Source organism: Schistocerca gregaria, chromosome 3 (genome assembly GCF_023897955.1).
Source record: "Schistocerca gregaria isolate iqSchGreg1 chromosome 3, iqSchGreg1.2, whole genome shotgun sequence".
In the NCBI taxonomy this organism is placed as follows: domain Eukaryota; kingdom Metazoa; phylum Arthropoda; class Insecta; order Orthoptera; family Acrididae; genus Schistocerca; species Schistocerca gregaria.
In genome coordinates this window covers 928691226-928715499 of record NC_064922.1, presented here as the reverse complement: position 1 = coordinate 928715499, position 24274 = coordinate 928691226, and the positions used below count along the sequence as shown (strand labels likewise).

The window sequence follows — 24274 nt, the reverse complement described above, 5'->3', positions numbered from 1 at the left end:
GTGGTGCTACAAAAGAACTCTGAAGGTTAGATGATAGATTGAATAACAAGTGAGGAAATACTGAATCAAAGTGGGGAAAAAATAAATTTATAGCACAACTTTACTTAGAAAGGATTGATTGATAGGGAACAGCCTGAATTATCAAGAACTTGTCAATGTTGTGGGTTAAAATTGTAGAGGAAGACAAAGGCTTGAGTAGAGTTGAGTTGGTTCATGTGGATGTAGGCTACAGTAGTTACATGGAGATGAAAAGGCTTGCATGGCATAGACTGGCATGGAGAGCTGCTCCAAACTAGTTTCAGACTGAAGATGACAATAAGTAGTATGTAGATTTCCCAGTCGGTCTTACAAATTACTGTTTCAGTTTCAATTAAAGATTAAGAGCCGTGCGTATTTTATAATGTGACACTATATAACAACAAGACCTCATTTACTCCTCACAATGCAGGACCAAATAAAACTTTAAAATTCACCCTAATTTTTTAAAAACACCTGTTACATTTAGAATTCAAGATAAGTTTCTCTCATCTTCTGTTTGTTTACTTTTATCCTCTGTATTATGTTTCTCATTTAATGTTAATGGATTTGTATGCTTTGCATTGGAATATGTTATTAAAGGGAAAAATTAATCATTTCAATACCCTTTTTTTTAGCCCTTTGGTCGTTCATATGAGGTTGCATCCCCTCCAGCTGTACATGGCAATGCAATCCTTTGCCAGAATGGTATGCCATATACTTTCCATAATGGTGTGGCATATTTTGCATCTGCACCAACTCATGCAGCTGCATCAACACCCTTAGCAACTGGTGGGGATCCTACAATTTATCCAGGTAAGTTGTTGCAAAGTAGATATGGTGTAAAATATTATCCATAGTGAATTTTCACATTGCAGAGGAATGTGTCCTGATGTGAAACTTTCTAGCAGATTAAAACCATATACCAGACCTGGATCTGAACCGGAGACCTTTGCCTTTCTTGGATAAGTGCTCTGCCAACTGAGTTGTCCAAGCATGATTTAAGACCTGCCTTCACAGAACTACTTCCACCAGCACTTTTCTCGTCTCTCTTCACAAAAGTTCTCCTGCATATCTTGTGGGACTAGCATTCCTTGTGGGTCGTGTTTAGATATGGAACAATCATCCCTTGGGTCAGGTAGACAGTGGGAGTCAGTTGGACAGGTGAGGCAGTGAAGTTACAATGTGTTAGAGGCCAAGCTCCAAGAACTGCTGTGTGTTTGTCTTATGCCCAAAGGTGCCAGAGAAATGTGGGTTCTGAAATAACATGTGATTAATGTGTTTGCTAAAATCAGTATTGTCTTCTCTGGTACTCAGGAATAGATCAGTCTGCTTGTCCAGGTGTCAGAGAGAAATGCTAGACAGGGCACTGAAACACCTTGTGTAGTGTGGGTCAAGCCAGTTACCCCTCCTGACTGCGTAGAAGGGTGGGGAGGGGGGGGGGGGGGCAGTGGGACCCCATGTGGCAGCCTGCTGACATGCCACAGTGAACTCGAAGGCTTCGGCGCACTCTAAGGGATGCACGCTTAAACCTGTACTCACAGCCTCTTCTGGATGACTGTTGTCATGAAGATGGAAGCACAGGGCTTGCTTAGCACACACAGCATATAGCCAGAAAGGCAGTAGACATGTAGCCTGGGAACCTGCACTCAGATGCCTACCCAGCAAGTAAAAGATGACAGTTTGCAGCCAGTTGGCTAGGCAATTCACCAGAGGAAGGTCCCGTATGTCTACATATTCTATCAGTCATGGCTGCAACCTATCTAGAGTGACAGTGGGAGGGGGGGGGGAGGGGGGGGGGGGGAGTTCCTCGGGCAAGCAACACATCATATTTCGCCAGCAAAGCTAACCTGTAAGTAACAAAACTCATCCTGTCAGGATCCGTGATATAATTGGAATGCGCGCACACACACACACACACACACACACACACACACACACACACACACACACACACAGAGTTAAGCCAGATATCACATCATTGTAGTAAGTTAGGTAGCCATTGGCTCTTGTTAAAACAGAGATGTCAACAGCCCTGTCTGCATCGTGGTGTCTCAAGTATGGACACTTTTCCCTGCATCTGTGTTTTCCATCAGTACTAGACGCCTTAGGAGTGGTTGAACTTACATGTTGCGTCTTATTACTCTGTATTGTAGAGTTCGCAGAACAACATTCTGGGTATCATTGTACTGTAGCATTTGTTTCCTCCCATAGCTCTGCGTGCTGTGAGACTAGGTATGGGTGTTGCCCTGCATTTGCAGTACTAGTGCTCTCCATGTGCTGTTTATTATGCTTGTGATACATGATCTGATTTGGACTGGGGTCCTTTACTGTCTATGGGGAGCAATAGCTACAAAAATTTATTAGCACACCTGGAAACAACAGGATTGCTGTGCAACAGATAGCTCAATCAGTCGAACATTTGCCCTCAAAAGACAAAGGTTCCAGCTTCGTGTCCTGGTCCAGCACACAGTTTTAATCTGCCAGGAAACATTTAATATTATCTTTATGCCTGTTGACTTTCAATTTTGGAGACAGTGAAGTGCTTATAGTACATACAGTATAATGATTTTACCAGTTCTAAGTAATTTTTTGTTTAGTTGTGAGTGTTGTATTGTGCAGCACTATAGCTGAAGTTTTTTTTACTACTATCTTTATAAACAGATTTACAGAAATCCATTTAATTCATAGTTGTTGTGGGATAAGGAAGCAGTCTGTTTGTAAGAATATAAGAAAAGGTAGAAAATAGGAAAGTTAAATGACTGCTGCCGAAGTTTAAGCATATACTGTTGCTTCTTCCATGACATTGTCATTCATAGGATGCTGAAATGTTTGAACATGGTAGAAAGGTCGACATGAAGGGAATAGGTGGTACTATATCAGCTAAATTACCTTAATTTTTGCAATATCAACAACTTTCAAAAAATCATTCTCTATTGGGGTTGTGCTGTTCACACTGTTCTCTTGTGTGAATCTGAATCACTGCCAGACTATAGAACTCTATTAAACATGTTCTTGCGAGCATCTTAGTTTTTTAATTGCTATAATCACTACCTTTGTTTTTTTATATTAGAATATTTTCACAGTCAGCATATAGTACACAGAATGATACTTTTTACAGCTAAATTCTTAAGGAACCCTTCATCGTTTCAACATGTGGCCCAACCAGTGGGGCACAGCAGATGTATATGAATGTGTTAAATTATGCCTGATTGTCTTAAATTGTGCACAGAAATGTCATTTGTGCTATCACACAGAAGCTACTCACATACACCACCAAATTGACATCTACATGGATACTCAGCAAATCATACTAAAGTGTTTGGTGGCGGGTTAAGTGCCATTTTACAGCTTAAAGATTTTAACATGTTTCGTCTTGAGTGCTGATGAGTGAGCCGTGCTTCTCCATTTCTCTATATTGAGGAATCCTGACAACTCTTTCCATGGATTTTTTGAGGCAACCTAACGAATCGTGTGCAAAGAAACAATATTGACTCTTCATGTCAGGCTATTAATATCTGCGTGCCACAATATGCACCTAATACTTTATTCGCTGAATTACATTTTTTGCTACGTCTGGTCAGTTTAAATCGCAAAGTTCTTTGGCTGCATGTTAAGCTCACAACATTAGCCCACAGGCTTAGCATTTACATGTGATGTGCAATTTCTTTAAGTGACTATTATCAACTAACAGGCTAATAAGACCATTCTTTTTGCTCTTATTTGATATGTCAATATCTATTCAATAGTAAATTTTCTTCATAGGTCCTTTGCAAAATTATTTAAAAATATAATAAAACTGTTACAGTTCCCTGCTAATCCACATACTATTGACAGCTTCTAAAAGTGCTGTAAACCAAATTCCCTTATTAATCACCACACAAAAAAAGTGCTGAAAGCAGCATGTAACAGCCAACGGTCCATCAGTCAGAACATATTGGGAAGGTCATTTGTAGAATCTCCTTATGCCTTAGATACACATGGTCCTAACACAGGAAGTCTTACCGTCTGAACAAATAGTCTAATTTCTCACTTCACTATCCTGCTCTTGAAAGGTGGTCTGTTCTGCCGCTGTACAGGGGTCACAGAGGTGGGTCGCTCTCCACTTCAGGTAAATGAAGACTCTGCAGAACGGATTCAAAACTATTAAAATGTCAGATATTCTCATGCTCTAGGTCAATGTATTATGGCTTTGGTTCTCCCAGTATGTGTGTGTTTGTGTGTGTGCTCCAGCATCTGTTCTGCATGAATACACCCATCATGGTGAGCTAAAAGTTGGTTTAGAGAGGTGATGTCAGGTTATAAAATATTGAGATAGGTCAGGTCTCATGCTGATAATACTCCTAATGGTTTATCTGGTCAATCCAACAGTGGCAGTATCTCGGTTCATCATGGTGGGTTCTGTAACAGTGGCTGGAGGTGGCATGTCTGCTCCACTATTTCACAAGTTGTAAGTTGTCCTGTTGATCAGCAACCCACTGCTGTGCAGTTGAAATTGTTGCCCTGATCTCTCCACCCCTGGCATGCAGCAGCTTGGGGAAAGGAAGCTGTCATTACTTGATGTGTGTGTGCCCCCCCACACACATACACACAGGATACAGGATTCCTTGCGTGAACAGATAACAAATGAAAACCCTCTTTGAAGTTTACTATGCCTCCAATGTAAAACAACCATATGTATAGGCCCTCCCTCCCCGTGCAATAGTCTTTCTAGCAGTGAAGTTACAATTTTGTAGCAATTACGTATTGTCTTCCCAACTCTTCCATTAGAAGATTTTAATCAATGTTAAAAGCTCAAAATAATTTTACACACTAGTTAAGCTAAACAAAATTTAATGGTACTCATCATCCTCCTTGTATACGAGTTCTCAACTCGTATGATATTTCGCATGTAGATGGCGCTAGATTCTTCTTTTGGTTCTCGTGTTCTGTTTTCCCTTACTCATTTCTTCAGTCAATGGTGACACTTGGAACAATGAATCTGGAGCATCTTGAGAAGGTCGTAGGCATCTGAAATTAACTGTAGTCATTAAAGTTTGATATTCTAGCTTGAGATTTACTGGTGATGTGATCTCAATCTCCTGGTATTGCACCTGGTAACATGTAATAAACTTCTTGGTCTTACACTTTGGGGTCTATGGGCATTATAGCAACACCCACTGCCCTATTCTGTACCCCGCCAGTCTGTCTCCCCCATATTTCCCTACATCTTCTTAGTGCTCCAGGTCTTTGATGTGCACTTTTCGTACATGTTTTAATACTTTAAGAAAAGTCTTTGCAAAAATTCCACACCAGCTCTCTGTTCCTACTGATGTTTGGTTTCACTATATCGAAAGATGAAGGCCTCTTCCTGCCATGCACTACCTTATGTGGAGAAAGCCCAGTGCTGGTGTGCGTTACAGAATTACACACTACAGTGAAGAATTGTAAATAAGCATCCCAATTACTATGGTGCTGTTGACATAGTAACTCAGCATCCTATCAATAGTATCATGTCCACAATTCATTCTACCATTAGCTTTAGGGTGCAAAAGGCTAGTTCTTAGTTTTCGCACCCGTGATAAGTGACATAAATACCTAATGCCTGATAAGCAGCTTGTAACTTGATCTCAGATTATAGGTTCAGGGACAAGAAACTTTAGCAACCAGCTATTCGCCATGACCTTTGCCATAGTCAGAACAACCCCCCACACCACCACCTCCACAACCACGTTTTGTGGCTGTGCGCCCAACAACCGTGTATGCAATTATTTAAAATGTAAGTCAGCTAATCGGATGCACACAATTTCTTAAAAAACCCATTAACCGTGTTCTGATAGTTCTAACACCACCTTCGTCAGAATGGTAAAAGTTACTTAGAAAAATATACAGGGTGATTCACAAAGAAACGCAAATTTATTATTTTATTCTACAAGGAAAACTACAGAAAAAAGTTTATATAAACATAGGTCATCAAATGTTTAGTTACAGAGTTATGGCTAGTAAAAGATTTGGCCTAAACTTCAGCAACTTCGCCAATATGAAGCCATCACAAAACAGTAAGAGGTTAAATTAAAGCAACCCCCAATGGATTACAAACCAACAACCTCCTTCCTAGTTGCTATGACCAGCTATATCTTCACCTACAATTCTTTCTCCTTTGAAGGCATTACCTACAAACAAATACAGGGTATGGCTATGGGCACCCGCATGGCACCATCCTATGCCAACCTATTAATGGACCATCGAGAGGAATCCTTCATAAAACCCACAATCCTAAACCTCTCACCTGGTTCATATTCATTGATGTCATATTTGCTATCTGGATCAAAGGTGAGGACACCCTATCGACATTCCTCCAGAACTTCAACTACTTCTCCCCCATTTGTTACACCTGGTCCCTACTCAACCCAACAAGCCACTTTCTTAGATGTGGACCTTCACCTCAAAGATGGCTACTTCAGTACCTCCATCCCTTCGCTGAGTGTAATTATCCTCCCAAGTAGGTACAAAAACAAATCTCCCATGCCTTATCTTTCCAGTCTCCCACCATCTCCCAAAGTCTCACTGTCCAGCCACAGAGTAGCATTCCCCTTGTAACTCAGTACCACCCAGGATTGGAGCAACTGAATTACATTTTCTGCCAGGGTTTTGATTACTTCTTGTCATGCCCTGAAATAAGAAATGTCCTGCCCACTATGCTTCCCACCCCTACCACAGTGGTATTTCACCGTCCACCAAACCTGCACAATATACTCGTCCAACCTTGCACAACCCCTGCTCCCAATCCCTTAGCTCATGTCTCATACCCCAGTAAGAGTCCTAGATGCAAGACTTTCTCCATACATCCTCCTACCACCACCACCACCACCACCACCACCACCACCACCACCTACTCCAGTCATGTCACTAACATCTCCTATCCCATCAAAAGCAGGGCTACCTGTGAAACCAATCATGTGATTTACAAGCTAAGCTGCAACCACTATGCTGCATTCTATGTAGGCATGACAACCAACAAGCTGTCCGTCCGCATAATGGCCACTGACAAACTGTGGCCAAGAAATAGGTGGACCTCCCTGTTGCTGAACACTCTGCCAGACATGATATCCTTCATTTCAATGACTGCTTCACAGCCTGTGCAATATGGATCCTTCCCACCAACACCAGCTTTTCTGAATCATGCAGGTGGGAACATTGCTAGCAGTACATTTTATGTTCCCGTAATCCTCGTGGCCTCAACCTTTGTTTATCACTGTCCTCAGCCATCCAGCCCCCCTCCCTCTTCTCATTCCAGTACTACATAGCCGCCATTTCACCATCACACCCATTTTTTTTTTCTCTCTCTCCCCTTCCCAATATTTTCCCCTGCTGTCCGTCTGACCTGCAGCACTTCACTGTCTACCACCCTCACCATACTATACCGCCCCGGCCTCCTCCTCAACCCTCCCAGTCACCACTCCTGTCATGCACTGGTGCTGCTGCTTGCAGTGTGGTTTCAGTTACCTGAGACTGCATGCGCACACGTCAGTCGTCTGTTGTTGATGAAGGCCTTAATGGCTGAAAGCTTTAATTGTGAGAGTTTTTTTGTTGTCCCTATGTGCGACTCAGTGTCTCCTCTATATGGTGAGTAGCAACTTTCCTTTTCATAATATTGTTATCTGTTGTTGTTGTTGTCTTCAGTCCTGAGACTGGTTTGATGCAGCTCTCCATGCTACTCTATCCTGTGCAAGCTGCTTCATCTCCCAGTACCTACTGCAACCTACATCCTTCTGAATCTGCTTAGTGTACTCATCTCTCGGTCTCCCTCTACGATTTTTACCCTCCACGCTGCCCTCCAATGCTAAATTTGTGATCCCTTGATGCCTCAAAACATGTCCTACCAACCGATCCCTTCTCCTAGTCAAGTTGTGCCACAAACTTCTCTTCTCCCCAGTCCTATTCAATACCTCCTCATTAGTTACGTGATCTATCCACCTTATCTTCAGTATTCTTCTGTAGCACCACATTTCGAAAGCTTCTATTCTCTTCTTGTCCAAACTAGTTATCGTCCATGTTTCACTTCCATACATGGCTACACTCCAAACAAATACTTTCAGAAACGACTTCCTGATACATAAATCTATATTTGATGTTAACAAATTTCTCTTCTTCAGAAACGCTTTCCTTGCCATTGCCAGTCTACATTTTATATCCTCTCTACTTCGACCATCATCAGTTATTTTACTTCCTAAATAGCAAAACTCCTTTACTACTTTAAGTGTCTCATTTCCTAATCTAATTCCCTCAGCATCACCCGATTTAATTTGACTACATTCCATTATCCTCGTTTTGCTTTTGTTAATGTTCATCTTATATCCTCCTTTCAAGACACTGTCCATTCCGTTCAACTGCTCTTCCAAGTCCTTTGCCGTCTCTGACAGAATTACAATGTCATCGGCGAACCTCAAAGTTTTTACTTCGTCTCCATGAATTTTAATACCTACTCCAAATTTTTCTTTTGTTTCCTTTACTGCTTGCTCAATATACAGATTGAATAACATTGGGGAGAGGCTACAACCCTGTCTCACTCCTTTCCCAACCACTGCTTCCCTTTCATGCCCCTCGACTCTTATTACTGCCATCTGGTTTCTGTACAAATTATAAATAGCCTTTCGCTCCCTGTATTTTACCCCTGCCACCTTTAGAATTTGAAAAAGAGTATTCCAGTCAACATTGTCAAAAGCTTTCTCTAAGTCTACAAATGCTAGAAACGTAGGTTTGCCTTTTCTTAATCTTTCTTCTAAGATAAGTCGTAAGGTCAGTATTGCCTCACGTGTTCCAACATTTCGACGGAATCCAAACTGATCCTCCCCGAGGTCTGCATCTACCAGTTTTTCCATTCGTCTGTAAAGAATTCGCATTAGTATTTTGCAGCCGTGGCTTATTAAACTGATAGTTCGGTAATTTTCACATCTGTCAGCACCTGCTTTCTTTGGGATTGGAATTATTATATTCTTCTTGAAGTCTGAGGGTATTTCGCCTGTCTCATACATCTTGCTCACCAGATGGTAGAGTTTTGTCATGACTGGCTCTCCCAAGGCCGTCAGTAGTTCTAATGGAATGTTGTCTACTCCGGGGGCCTTGTTTCGACACAGGTCTTTCAGTGCTCTGTCAAACTCTTCACGCAGTATTGTATCTCCCATTTCGTCTTCATCTACATCCTCTTCTATTTCCATAATATTGTCCTCAAGTACATCGCCCTTGTATAAACCTTCTATATACTCCTTCCACCTTTCTGCCTTCCCTTCTTTGCTTAGAACTGGTCTGCCCGTTGAGCTCTTGATATTCATACACGTGGTTCTCTTCTCTCCAAAGGTCTCTTTAATTTTCCTGTAGGCAGTATCTATCTTACCCCTAGTGAGATAAGCTTCTACATCCTTACATTTGTCCTCTAGCCATCCCTGTTTAGCCATTTTGCACTTCCTGTCGATCTCATTTTTGAGACGTTTGTATTCCTTTTTGCCTGCTTCATTTACTGCATTTTTATATTTTTTCCTTTCATCAATTAAATTCAATATTTCTTCTGTTACCCAAGGATTTCTAGCAGCCCTCGTCTTTGTACCTACTTTATCCTCTGCTGCCTTCACTACTACATCCCTCAGAGCTACCCATTCTTCTTCTACTGTATTTCTTTCCCCTATTCCTGTCAATTGTTCCCTTATGCTCTCTCTGAAACTCTGTACAACCTCTGGTTCTTTCAGTTTATCCAGGTCCCATCTCTTTAATTTCTCACATTTTTGCAGTTTCTTCAGTTTTAATCTACAGGTCATAACCAATAGATTGTGGTCAGAGTCCACATCTGCCCCTGGAAATGTCTTACAACTTAAAACCTGGTTCCTAAATCTCTGTCTTACCATTATATAATCTATCTGATACCTTTTAGTATCTCCAGGGTTCTTCCACGTATACAACCTTCTTTCATGATTCTTAAACCAAGTGTTAGCTATGATTAAGTTGTGCTCTGTGCAAAATTCTACTAGGCGGCTTCCTCTTTCATTTCTTAGCCCCAATCCATATTCACCTACTATGTTTCCTTCTCTCCCTTTTCCTACACTCGAATTCCAGTCACCCATTACTATTAAATTTTCGTCTCCCTTCACTATCTGAATAATTTCTTTTATTTCATCATACATTTCTTCAATTTCTTCATCATCTGCAGAGCTAGTTGGCATATAAACTTGTACTACTGTAGTAGGTGTGGGCTTCGTATCTATCTTGACCACAATAATGCGTTCACTATGCTGTTTGTAGTAGCTTACCCGCATTCCTATTTTCCTATTCATAATTAAACCTACTCCTGCATTACCCCTATTTGATTTTGTGTTTATAACCCTGTAGTCACCTGACCAGAAGTCTTGTTCCTCCTGCCACCGAACTTCACTAATTCCCACTATATCTAACTTTAACCTATCCATTTCCCTTTTTAAATTTTCTAACCTACCTGCCCGATTAAGGGATCTGACATTCCACGCTCCGATCCGTAGAACGCCAGTTTTCTTTCTCCTGATAACGACATCCTCCTGAGTAGTCCCCGCCCGGAGATCCGAATGGGGGACTATTTTACCTCCGGAATATTTTACCCAAGAGGATGCCATCATCATTTAATCATACAGTAAAGCTGCATGTCCTCGGGAAAAATTACGGCTGTAGTTTCCCCTTGCTTTCAGCCGTTCGCAGTACCAGCACAGCAAGGCCATTTTGGTTAATGTTGCAAGGCCAGATCAGTCAATCATCCAGACTGTTGCCCCTGCAACTACTGAAAAGGCTGCTGCCCCTCTTCAGGAACCACACGTTTGTCTGGCCTCTCAACAGATACCCCTCCGTTGTGGTTGCACCTACGGTACGGCCATCTGTATCGCTGAGGCACGCAAGCCTCCCCACCAATGGCAAGGTCCATGGTTCATGGGGGGGATTGTTATCTATACCTTATATAATTTTTCTAGGTAACTTTTACCATTCTGGTGAAGATAGTTTTAGAACTCTTGAAACCTGATTTAAAAAAAAAGTGTGCAGCTGTTTAAGTGATTATTAAATTTTATGTAGTCAGAATGTAATGATTATTTTGTTGGTGGTATCTGGCTAAAAGGTCCTAAAATGTTCATTCCTACACCATCTCAAAAAGATTTGCTTTCTCTGGTAACCTCAGAAGTGGTACCAGCTGAGGGCACAGACCAGCTTGCTGTACACATGATACTCTATTCATTACATACTGGTCTATTCCTTTTTCCACCAGTAATGTTCTGCCACTCTTTGACCTTTTGCTTTATGACACAATTGCCTAGGTAGCTTGTGATGGTGCATTTTCTTCAACATTTCTTCTTCTGTCTTAGCCAGTTTTTAAGATAGTATGTCTCGGGAAAATTCGGAAAGGGCTTCAATTTCAAAGAGTGCAGGACACACACAGGAAGAGAGTAGACAAAACAAAAATCAGTATTGTAGTTTTAAATTGTTTTAGCTGTGTTGGGAAAGGCCTCTTCCAGGCACTCCCACACCCATTTCTCCTTGTGTGGGACTTCAATGTCCACAGTCCACTGTGTGGCTCGGTGGCTCAGCTACTACTTGCTCCAGGGGTCAGGTGATAGTGACTCATCCATTCTGAGAACATCTGCCTTCTTACTGCCGTTCAGATGACTCACTTTTCCACAGCTACATGGTCTTTCTCAGCTGTTGACCTTTGTTTTTGTTCCCCGGCTATTGCAGTCTCTGTTCAGTGATAAGTGGCTCCAGATTCTACATCTACATCTACATCTACATCCGTACTCCGCAAGCCACCTGACGGTGTGTGGCGGAGGGTACCCTGAGTACCTCTATCGGTTCTCCCTTCTATTCCAGTCTCGTATTGTACGTGGAAAGAAGGATTGTCGGTATGCTTCTGTGTGGGCTCTAATCTCTCTGATTTTATCCTCATGGTCTCTTCGCGAGATATACGTAGGAGGGAGCAATATACTGCTTGACTCTTCGGTGAAGGTATGTTCTCGAAACTTCAACAAAAGCCCGTACCGAGCTACTGAGCGTCTCTCCTGCAGAGTCTTCCACTGGAGTTTATCTATCATCTCCGTAACGCTTTCGCAATTACTAAATGATCCTGTAACGAAGCGCGCTGCTCTCCGTTGGATCTTCTCTATCTCTTCTATCAACCCTACCTGGTGCGGATCCCACACTGCTGAGCAGTATTCAAGCATTGGGCGAACAAGCGTACTGTAACCTACTTCCTTTGTTGTCGGATTGCATTTCCTTAGGATTCTTCCAATGAATCTCAGTCTGGCATCTGCTTTACCGACGATCAACTTTATATGATCATTCCATTTTAAATCACTCCTAATGCGTACTCCCAGATAATTTATGGAATTAACTGCTTGCAGTTGATGACCTGCTATTTTGTAGCTAAATGATAAGGGACCTATCTTTCTATGTATTCGCATCACATTACACTTCGCTACATTGAGATTCAATTTACATTCTAGTGACCACTTCCCAGCGTGGATACATCTGCCAACTAGCATGGTGGCCAACGGAGACCACTCAGGTGGATGATACAAAGGTCAAGTTGGTTACAGTACAGTCCACAGGCTATTTTTGAACAAACGGATTGTGTGCAGTGGCGGTGGCCCATATCACTCATGAGATCCAAAGGGCTGCCGCAGAGTCCATCCCCAGGTATAGCAACCACCTCAGACAACGGCCTGTACCTTGGTGGAATGACGACTGTCGAAAGGTGATCAGGGCCAGACGGACAGCTCTGCAGAACTTCAAACACTATCCAACTACAGACCAAACACTGTCCAACTACAAACAATCTTCATGCCTTCAGGTCTGCGAGAGCACATGCAACATGAGTGATCAAAGGACGGAAGAGGGCTTCCTTGAGGGAATTCATGACTTCTATTAATTGGTCCACTTCTGCTGTGCGAGTTTGGGTATCAGTAAGACTGATTTCAGGCAAGGGTAGTACACATCCCCTTACAGCTTTGTCAAATAATGGGGTCTTAATGGACATGCTAAAAGACATGTTTCGTTTTAGCTGAACACTTCTTTGCTGTTAAGACGTCATCCAAACAAGCTCCTGCTGTTCAGGTATTCTGTCGGACTGCAGAGATGAGGACGCTCAATTTCTTCTTGCATAGAGAGGAAGTATACAACCTTACATTCTCCGTGTGGGAACTGGAATCGGCTTTGTCTGCAGACTGAGACACTGCTCCAGGACCTGATGAGATTCATTATGCCATGCTTAGTCATCTGTGCCCTGAAGTGAAAGGTCAGTTCCTCTCTTGTTTCAGACAGATCTGGTTTGATCAGTACCCCATGGCTTTGGAGGAGGCAATATGAATTCCATTCTGGAAACCAGGCAAGGACACAAAGGCTTGACAGACTTCATGTCAGCCTCGGTGCTGGAAGGTGGTTTAGTTTACCAGACTGTGCATCAGGCATAGCTCTTTAACATATGGCTTCCTCCTCTGGTGAGAGGATCAACCATTCTGTGAAGTTTGTGGCGTGCCATTTTCAGTTCAGCACATTGTGGCTACCTGTGTCCTGTATACTGATATTAGGGCAGCCCTCGGTCTCGCAGGAGATCCCACCATTCTCGCAGATACAGATACCAGTGTTAAAATTTTGTCAACTGTCAGGCCTCCACATCTCCACCTACCTATCAAAGGAGTGAGGTTTGGGTGAAAAAGCATAGCCTGCAGTGCCCGAATTCCCAGACTTTATTCATCCAGTATTTGAGAATGAAAGTGCATAGCAACTTGCAATAAACTTTACACACAATTTCAAATCTTAATAAAATTCCTGCAGAAGATGATAGGGAAAATGTTTAGTGGTTACTACTTTACCACAATTGATGCAATAAAAGTAATGCACAAGGTATGACGTAATTTATTAATCCCCTTACTACTTACTGTATTGGTGATAAATTTTGCACACTGTGTGAGCATATACCACTGAAGGTAAGTGACTCACATTTCAGGTGATTAGATGTCATGAACATTGAAGACAAGACCAGGTGCTGCGTGGTATGGGCGTGGACTCACAACTGTAAATAAATACCTGAGCAATGTCAGGTCCTCTTGTAGTTGCTTAATAAATTCCGTTTGTATAGTCCCTGAGAATTGCACTTCAAGCATTGCTTCAGAAAAATGATTGAGGCTTACGGTTGGTGAATATAGTGAAATTCTGTCTCCAATGATGCCAAGAGGTGCCTGATGGCTTTGTAAACTGCCCGCTCTGTCATGTGCACTAAAAGTGTTGGATTGACTTATATTTTCTTTCTCTGTTTTGAGAGACTGTTGCATTTCCAGTGACAAAGCAACACTCAGCTCACCTTAGGCTTTGGTGCTTGATAGTGCTGCCATAAGAGGTCCTTACAATTTCCCTTCCGTGGCAGGTGTCGGTGGTAACAATTTAGGAAGTGGCACTTTCTGTGTAAATGGTATCATAAATGGAGAAGTTCCTGATGCAACCAAATATCCCAAAATGACTACTTGTTTTTGTCCTAGCACACACTTCCTGGTCTTGATGGTTACAGCAGTCATTGCGTCCACTGGACACCTGTCTCAAATGATCTGCACGTTCGCTTGCTGTTTCAGGAAAACTGAATTTATCATCAGTGTAAGCAAAACAGAAATGTAGACCACACGAAACTTGGTCAAGAAATGGTTGCCACATCTGGGCTAAGTTTTTAAGTCCAAAAGGCATGTAATAATTTTAAAGACCAGAAGGTGAATTAGGATAGTCTTGGGTATGTCATCTGCTGTTTGTGGAATCGACATATAAGCTCACCCCTCATGGGGTCCACAACTCTTTTGTGGATACGTGCGTAGCGAGCACGGGACCCCGAGTTAGCATCTCTCTTTTGTTTCTGGGCTTCATACCTTCCTCTTCCACATCCTTCCCCATCCCCCATCTTCCCCCACCCCCACTTCCACCTCCACCTCTTCCCTTCCCTTTCTCCCCCTCTGGGAGTATGGTTAGTGCCTACGTCGGGAGACGGATGCTTGAAACTGTAAAACAGTCTCTCTTCTTCGCTTTCTCTGCTGGCAAGTCTGTCCTTCCTTTGTTCCTTCTCTTTCCCTTACCTCTTCTCTTTAACCTCTTCTCCGCTGTGGCGCTTGAGACCTCTCTTCTTTCTTTTCCTTTCCTTTTCTTTTCTTTGTTCCTCCCTTTCTCTTTTCCTCCCTGTGTGTGTCTGAAGGCCGACACAAGTGTAGCCGGTGACGGGGTAACGCGTAATTCCCCACCCCGGGTAGACAGGTAGGACATGTATGCACTCCCTGGTAACGGCCAGGCCCAGGGAGGGGTGATTACCTGAGCTAGTACCTTCCGAAAGTGCCGATTGGTCCCTCCGTCCGTTTCTCAGGTGGTGTGACCTGAAATGTAAACTATCACCTAAGACGGGAGTGCCCTCAGAGAGGCCCCCCCCCCCCCCCCCCCCCCCCCCCCCCACACACACACACACAAGGAAGGAGCACGCCATTGGAGATGCTGGTAATCGTGGGGGATACCTTCACAATGGTTTCCTCACCATCTACTATGTCTGCTCACAAGCAAAGTTAAATGAGTCTCAACCACGGACAATTCTTCCATCAGTGCCACAGTTCATTGTTGTTTCTCGGTCGGATGGAGGTCAAGACTTCTACACAGTCAACCCTTTCAGTTGCAGTTGCAGGTTCTGTAAAGTCTTGTTCTCGATTATGAAATGGCACCTTGTTGTTAAACAGTCAGTGCCCTCCAGGCACAAAAATTGCTGCATACTTCACTGCTACACACCTACCCTGTCAGAGTGGAAGTGCACTGCACTTCAAATTCATCACGTGGGGTGGTTTATACATGCTCCCTCGATGGACGGTCAGACGTTGAAATTAAAAACTACCAGGGTGTAACGGCTCTTCATCAAGTCATGGAAAGGGTTGACAAGGACTTGGTTTCAATCCATACTGTCTTCTTGACATTTAACAGTTCAACTTCCATCGAATATAAAAGCAGGCTATAAGATGATTTCCATTCGCCCTTACATCCCAAACCCTACGCGTTGCTATCGGTGTCAGTGGTTCATATCATACCAGCCAGTCATGTTCCAATCCGGCCAAATGCGTTGTTGCAAGGATGCCCATGAGGGTGCATGTCCACCTCCATCCCCTCGTTGCATCAACTGTATGGGTGACCACGCAGCTTCCTTTAGAGATTGCCCCATTTTCAAAGACAAACGGCTCATTCAGGAAACCAGTGAAGGAAAAGGTGACTAACTATGCAGCTCGAAAGTTATTCACCAGTCGAAAGCCCACTGTGCCTCATGCAGGTAAATACAGCACTGTCCTTGCCTCTCCTTAGCCTACAAAGGAGGCAGCCACACAGACTTGTGATCTCACCTTTAATGCCACGGTCGTCAGATTGGCCAGCGCAAATATCATCCATCAACCTCCCCACTATCACCTGCTCACTCTATGGCTCACCCTTCATCAGGTTCTGCTAAATTACAAGCCCCAAAATCCGACACCCAGACTTCCAAAAAAAGAGCTTACTTGTGAAGATTTTTTACGTACCCTGACTTCACAAACATCGATTCCTCCCTCATCTCAACGCCCTGTTTCCAAGAAAGCTAATAAGAAACCCAGTTCCTCTCCTCTCCACCACAGCGTGTCTCATCCACAGCACCACCTGGCGGTAACCGCCCTCGGCCGTCTTCTGTGTCGCCAAGGCGCACTGCTGGCAGCTGATCAACCGGCTGATCACTGGTGGCAGGAGCTGCTCCCGAACAACTATGGATCAGGATCTTCTGCCTTGTCCACGCTGTCAGCCGCCGGCTCTGAGCAGTCTTTGAGTTGAGGGCAACCTTGACCACATTCTTCCCTTTTCTGTCCACCCTATGTCCATTATCCATTGGAATATCCGTGGTATTCGAGCCAATCGGGATGAATTGTCGATCCGCTTAGGATCCTACTCGCCGGTCATCTTTTGTCTTCAGGAAACAAAGCTGTGTCCCCACGATCACTTTGTTTTCCCTCATTCTCAGTCAGTCCGATTTGATCTCCCCCCTGTGTTGATAGCACTTCAGCACATGGAGGACTCGTGATTCTTCTCCATGATACTGCCCCTTATCACCCAAACCCCTTAAACAGTTCCTTCCAAGCTGTTGCTGTCTGTCTTTCCCTTTCTGGATACACCTTTTCTCTTGTACTGTATACATTCCATCGTCCACACCAATGGCAAGAGCTGATCTCCTTCATCTTCTTGGTCAGCTTCCGCTCCCCTATTTGCTGGTTGGGTACTTCAATGCCCACCACCTGCTTTGGGGATCTCCGCATCCTTGTCCACGCGGCTCACTATTGATAGATGTTATCCACCAAGTGGATCTTGTTTGCCTCAACACTGGGGACCCTACATTTTTGTCTTCCTCCGTGACAAATTTATCTCATTTGGACCGTTCGGTCGGTACTGTTCCGGTAGCTCGGCGCTTTGAATGGTTCGCTCTTACTGATACACACTTGAGACCACTTTGCATGTGTCCTTAGATTGCAGCCAAAACTGCCATATATGCGCCAGAGATGCTGGAAGTTTGCCCAAGCCGATTGGACACTGTTTTCGTCTCTAGTGACACTCGATGACTGTCACTTTCCTAGTGTCGACGATGAGGTCACTCATATTACAGAAGTTATTCTTACAGCTGCGGAACGTTAAATATCTCGCCCCTCCGATATGCCCTGGTGCCCCCCAGTTCCTTGGTGGACGAGGCGTGCCGTGACGCAATACATGAGCGGTGGTGTGCTCTTCGCGTTTTCCGATACCATCCTACTTTGGCCAACTATATCCACTATAAGCAGTTCCGTGTGCAGTGCTGTCGCATTATCCACGATAGTAAGAAGGCAAGCTGGGACTTATTTACTAGCTCATTTAACACCTTCACTCCCTACTCGGAAGTTTGGAGTCAGATTTGACGGTCATCTGGTGCGCCTAGTTTCTCCACAGTCTCTGGTCTCATTGTTGCGCATGGTACCTTAGTGGACCCTGTCGCAATTTCTAACTCATTGGATCAAGACTTTGCTGAGATTTCGAGCTCTTCAAGTTACCCACCATCTTTTCACCCGAAGAAACGTGCAGCAGAAGTGCGACCTCTTGCTTTCTCCTCTCAAAATCCCGAAAGCTATAATACTGTTTTCTCCATGCGGGAACTCCAACACGCACTGTCTTCTTCTTGCTCTTCCACCCCAGGACTGGATGGTATCCACATCCAAATGTTGCTGCATTTATCATACAATAGTCTGCGCTACCTCCTTCGCCTTTTTAATTGAATTTGGACTGACAGTACTTTTTTCAGATGATGGCGGGAAGCTATCGTCTTTCATGTTCTGAAACCTGGAAAGGATAAATATCTCCTCTCTAGCTATCGCCCCATTTCTCTCATGAGTAGTGTATGTAAGGGTTTGGAGCGTAAGGTGAATTGCCGTTTAGCCTAGTGGCTGGAGTCCTGAAGTCTTTAAACACCTGCCCAATGCGGTTTCCAAAAGCATTGTTCTGCTGTTGACCATCTTGTTGCTCTCTCCACTTATATCATGAACAATTTTCTCAGGAAACGCCAAACAGTAGCAATATTTTTTGATCTGGAGAGACCATACGATACCTGTTGGAGGACAGGCATCCTCCGCACACTGTTCTCTTGGGACTTTTGAGGTCGGCTGCCTCTTTTTCTTTGTGAATTTATGGTAGAGCACACGTTTAAAGTGCGGGTGAACACTACTCTCTCCCAAGAAAATGGGATACCCCAGGGCTCTGTGCTAAGTGTCGTACTTTTTGCCATTGCCATAAATCCAATTATATTTTGTCTCCTTCCCGATGTCTCAGGCTCCCTCTTTGTGGATGATTTTGTGATTTTCTACAGCTCTCAACGGACCAGCCTTCTTGAATGACGTCTTCAAGGATGTCTCGATCGCCTCCGCTCTTGCAGCACCGAAACCGGCTTTCACTATTCTCCCAGTAAGACCGTTTGTGTCAATTTTTGGCATCATAAGAGTTTCTTCCGCTTTCCTTACATCTATGCCCCGTCAACCTTCCATTTGCGGACGTCGCTAAATTCTTGGGTCTTATGTTTGACAGAAGACTGTGCTGGTTCTCTCATGTCTTTCTTTCTGCTTGCTGCCTGCTATCCCTCAACACCCTCTGTGTCCTGAATGATACCTCCTGGGGAGAGGACCGAGTGGTTCTTCTCCGCCTCTATCGCACCTTAGTGTGCTAGAAATTGGACTATTTAAGCATAGTTTACTTCTCTGCTCGGCTGTCTATTCTTCGGCGTCTCGACTCTGTCCACCACTGTGGATTACGTTTCATGTCTGGAGCTTTTTACACCAGCCCTGTGGAAAGCCTTTATGGTGAGACTGATGAACCTCCGCTGTCCAATCAGCGAGCTGTTCTTCTAAGTTGTTATGCTAGCCATCTGTCTTCCATGCCTGCTAATCTGGCCCATGACATTTTTTTCGACACCTCCTTGGATTTAGGGTATGCAGGCCACCGTTCCTCTCTGCTACCACCAGGATTCCGCTTCCGTCAACTGCTACGTTCTCTTTCTTTCCACTTTTCTAAAACTTTCTTGACAACTTAGGGTACAGCACCGCCTTGGCTCTGGTCCCATACCTGCCTGCTCAGTGACCTTCGTAAGTTTCCCAAGGATGGTACCACTACTCTTGTTTATTGTCAGGCATTTGCTGCTCTATGCGCAAAAATGAAGGATGCCGTAGTTATTTACACTGATGGCTCTAAAACATCATTTGGTGTTGGGAGTGCCTACATTGTTGGCGACACTCCTAATAGATTTCAGCTTCCCGACCAGTGTTCAGTTTTTGCTGCGGAACTTTATGCTGTTCTCCAGGCTGTCCAATAAATCCGTCACCATCAGCGGACACAGTATATTATATACTCAGATTCTCTCAGCTCTCTTCTCAGTCTCCAAGCTCTCTACCCTGTCCACCCTCTGGTCCACCGAATTCAGGACTGCCCCTACTTGGTCCACTTGGGGTCGTCTCTGTGACATTCCTCGGGATCCCAAGACATGTTGGTATCTATGGAAATGAGGCGGCCAATATAGCGGCCAAGGCTGCAGTCTCTCTTCTTCATTCTGCTGTTTGCATGGTTCCCTTCGCTGACTTACGGAGTGTTTTATATTGTCATGTTACTCTTTTATGGCACATACATTGGTCGACACTTCCCAGTAATAAACTTCGGGACGTGAAAGCTCTTCCCTGTGCTTGGACCTCTTCCTCCCGAACTCGTCTGCAGGAGGTAATTTTAACTAGACTCCGGATAGGGCACTGTCTTTTTAGCCATCAATATCTTTTAAGTGGCGATCCTCCCCAACTTTGTCCCCCACTGCTCCCAACTGTGGACGGTGAGACACCTTTTACTGTAGTGCCCCTATTTTACTCCATTATGCACCCGTCTACAGCTGTCGCCTGATATATCTTCCATTTTAGCAGATGACACGCACTCAGCCGATTGCTTTCTTGAGTTTATTAGTGTCAGTGAGATGACGTCAATCATTTGAAGCTCTTTTTGGGGACAACCCCCCCCCCCCCCCCTTCTATAGTGGTTTTTTAAGCTTTCTTTCAGTTTTTTGGTTTCCTCTTTTTTTTTTTTTTTTTTTCTCCCCCCCACTAAGTCACAGACCGGGTGCTAATAACCGTAGCCAGTTTTGCGCCCTAAAACCGTAACAGATAAGCTCTTGCACAATCTACTGTTGATGGTGTTGTGGTCTTCAGTGTGATGCAGGTTCCCGATGCTATGGTATCCTGTACAAATAACAAATGCAACCTGAGTACTTCTGAATTTCCTTGCTGTATTCATCTCTCTCTCTACCCATTTGATATTCATCTTTCTTCTGTAGCACTACATTTAAAAAGCTTATGTTCTGTTCTTGTCTAAACTGTTTATTGACCATGTCTTGCTTCCATACATCACTTCACTCTGCACAAATAATGTCAGAAAAGACTTTTTCACTCTTAAATCTATAGTTAGTGTTCAGTAAAGTTTGTCTTCTACAGAAACACTTTTCTTAACATCACCAGCCTACATTTTATATCTTCTCTACTCCAACCATCATCAGTTACGTTGCTGCCAAAACTCGTCTGCTATTTTAAGTGTCTTGTTTTCTAACCTAATTCCCTCAATATCACCCGATTTAATTTGACGTCATTCCATTAGCCTTTTTGGCTTTAGTTGATGTTCATCTTATACCCTCCTTTCAGGACACTTCATTCTGTTCAGTTACACATGTCCTGATCATAATTGTTGCTACAGTTTTACATTTGCTTAGTGTCTGTGGGTACTTTTTAAACTTCATATTCCATTCATCTAATGTTCCCTTTACCTGTGTCTCTCCAGATGGCTACATCATTAGCAAAGGCTAAAGCATTGAGATCACCATTTCCTGTCACCTTGATTTCTTTTATAATTGTGCCCATAAGTGCAATTAAAAATTATTGGGAGGTGTAGTACACTGCTGGGCTCCTCTGTCCTGAACCAATATAATCTGCCATTACTCACTTGTACACAACTTCTACAGCCTTCACATAGCATTTGCATGTTTCTCATTAGCTTTTTTAAGCACTCCCAGATACTTCCACTTAGGCACACTGTCATATGCTTTTTCCATATCCATGAATACACTAACGAGAACTTCACTTGCTTTCCCATTACCTCAGTGCAAATATGAGGCCTGTTGTTCTACTGAATCCATGTTGTTCCTGTTCAAACTGATTTTTTTATGATGATCTTAGTGTCTTAAGACATCATAGTAACAAAGTGATTCCTCTATAGTTAGAACAGTTCATCTTACTTCCTTTAGTGAACAGTGGTATTATAATCCCCTTCTTTGTCATCTGGTACTTTTTCCTTCCAATTGACTCCCAGCATTTGATGTATTCATTGTATTCTTTGGATGCGTGCTGGCTTGATCCTGTCTACAGTCAATTCATCTAGTCTGGCTGACTTGCCTCCTTTCAGTTACTGAAAGTCATTTTCTGTCTTTGCACAGGTAATAGGTGGTTATTCCATTTCAAGTTCTGGTAACTTCTTTGTCCTGTTTCTCCTGCATTATCCCCTTGCCAGACAGTAAAGCATTGTGGTGTTCTTAAAAAATTTCTGATCTGTTCTGCAACTTGGACTTTACTTTGTTTCTCTTTCTATCACTTTCCTGCTTTCACTATCTGACCTTTCACTTTTACCAAAGCAGTGTAGCATTTTATTGCTTCCATTGCTGTCTAGTATCAGTCATCAGCCTTAATCTGAAGAAGACACATTTAAGAATGTTTGTTTGGGGCACAGCATTGTACAAAAGTGAATTGTGGACACTGTGAAAACCAGAAAAGGAAGATAGGACATACGCTAAGACATAAAGGAGTAAAAATTTTGAATGCTTAGTGTTGCTCAGCTTTTATATTTGTTAAAGAACACACACATCAAGATGATTATCGAAAGAATTTATAACTAAAATACATGTCATTGACAGAGAGATACATAATGTTAGTAGACTTTTTTTCTGCTATTATATATACAGTTGCTCTGTTGGAGAAACATATGTGCAGTTCTTTGTTTCTCTGTATCAGATGCCACTGGCCATAGGTTGTACACCTGAATGCTGATTTGCATAAAACATTTAAAGTGCAGCTCATGGTGTGTAGGATATGTCATTGATTCAAGGAGTAAGTTCACGATACTTAGGAGAGCTGTAGAGGATTAAAAGTGTAGGAAAAGACACAGTGAAATATTTGCAACAAATAATTAATTATTAGACACAATTGCTGTTTGGAGATGGATGCCTGTACAGGAGAGGAATCATGATGAATAGCATACACCCCCCCCCCCTTTAAAAAAAAAACTCTCTCTCTCTCTCTCCCCCCCCCCCCCCCCTTTCCCTCTATATGGAGAGGTTAGGCAATGAATCTGTTTGCCAGAGATTTCACTGCTGACACAGAAGAGACTTATTTATGAAGGGAAATGAGAGATCTTTCAAATAAAGAAAAAGAATAATCTGTAAGCAAATTTACCTACATGAGCAACTGATTAAACTACATACATGATTGATTTTGTTAGTATTGCAGATTTAAAGCCTGTATAAAATCCATAGTTCTGTATCTTGTGGTACCAACTGCAGTATCCATAAGCAGCACCTTGTTGCTATAAAATTTAGGTTACATGAATATGTGCTCTGTGTGATTATGATGATACGATAACACACGTTCTTCGAAAGGTCATTTTCCTACACACTGAGGGGAGATGGCTATCAGAAGGAAAGGATTTGTGAACTTTTTGATAAGTCAGTAGTTTATATGGCCGATTTGCTAAAGCTTTTGTAACTGAATTGGAGCATGTTGTCTTGAAGTTGCCTGTCTTGCAGATACAGATTGTGTTCCATAATTAATGCGACCAATTTTTTTCTGACGCAACGATACACCACAGCGTGTTGTAACTGACTGGGATAAGTGGAGGGGAGTGTTAGTTTCAAAACGCTTTTTGTCTCATTCCGCTGCGAGCTGCTGGAGAGTCAGGACATGCGTTTCCGTCAACCCCATTTTGAGTTTCTGTAACGTGGCACAATGGATCATTCTGTAGAGCAATGGTACACCATCAAATTTTGCATTAAACCTGGGAAGTCCGCCACTGAAAAGTTTCCATTACTTCAGCATGCCTTTGGGACTGATTGCTTGTCCAAATCACGAGTCATTCATGGAGGGCCGAGAGCAGATCAGACGAACCTCGCAGTGGACGGCCATCAACTGCACGATTCAACGAAAATGTGACGCGTGTATGCGATTGTTTGAACTCTGACAGACGGCTGAGCCTTCAATTGACAGCACAAACTCTTAACATGTCAAAAACAACCGTTTTCTGTATTTTCTGCAAGAAGGCACGCATGAGTAAGTCCAGGATCAAAACCATGCTCATTGTCTTCTCCGACGTCAGAGGCATTGTCCACCGCAAATTTGTACCTACCTGAACTACAGTGAACTCATCTTTCTACTTGGAAGACTGAAGAGGAGGGTCTCGCGGTGCCAAAGTGACATCAAGGACATGTAGAAAGTTCACCATGACAACGCGCCAAGTCACAGCGCCTTAATTGTCAATGACTTCCTTGCCAGGACAAGGACCCCATTGGTTCCCCAGCCTCCTTAAAGTCCTGACCTGGCTCCCGCTGACAATCTCCCCCTCCCCCCCCTCCCCCCCCAACAACTCAAATATCCCTGTTTGAATTGACATA

At 43.3% G+C, this 24274-nt stretch overlaps 1 protein-coding gene across 11 annotated transcripts in view; it reads left to right on the top strand.

The window, feature by feature from the left end:
- The window catches only part of LOC126355811 (atrophin-1-like), a 136004-nt gene that overhangs the window by 52004 nt on the left and 59726 nt on the right, over nucleotides 1–24274 (top strand). For all 11 annotated transcript variants that reach the window (XM_050006244.1, XM_050006238.1, XM_050006240.1 and 8 more), the window contains one exon: nucleotides 654–831. In XM_050006244.1, the coding sequence (XP_049862201.1) occupies nucleotides 654–831 (178 nt within the window). The remainder of the gene's footprint in view (nucleotides 1–653; nucleotides 832–24274) is intronic.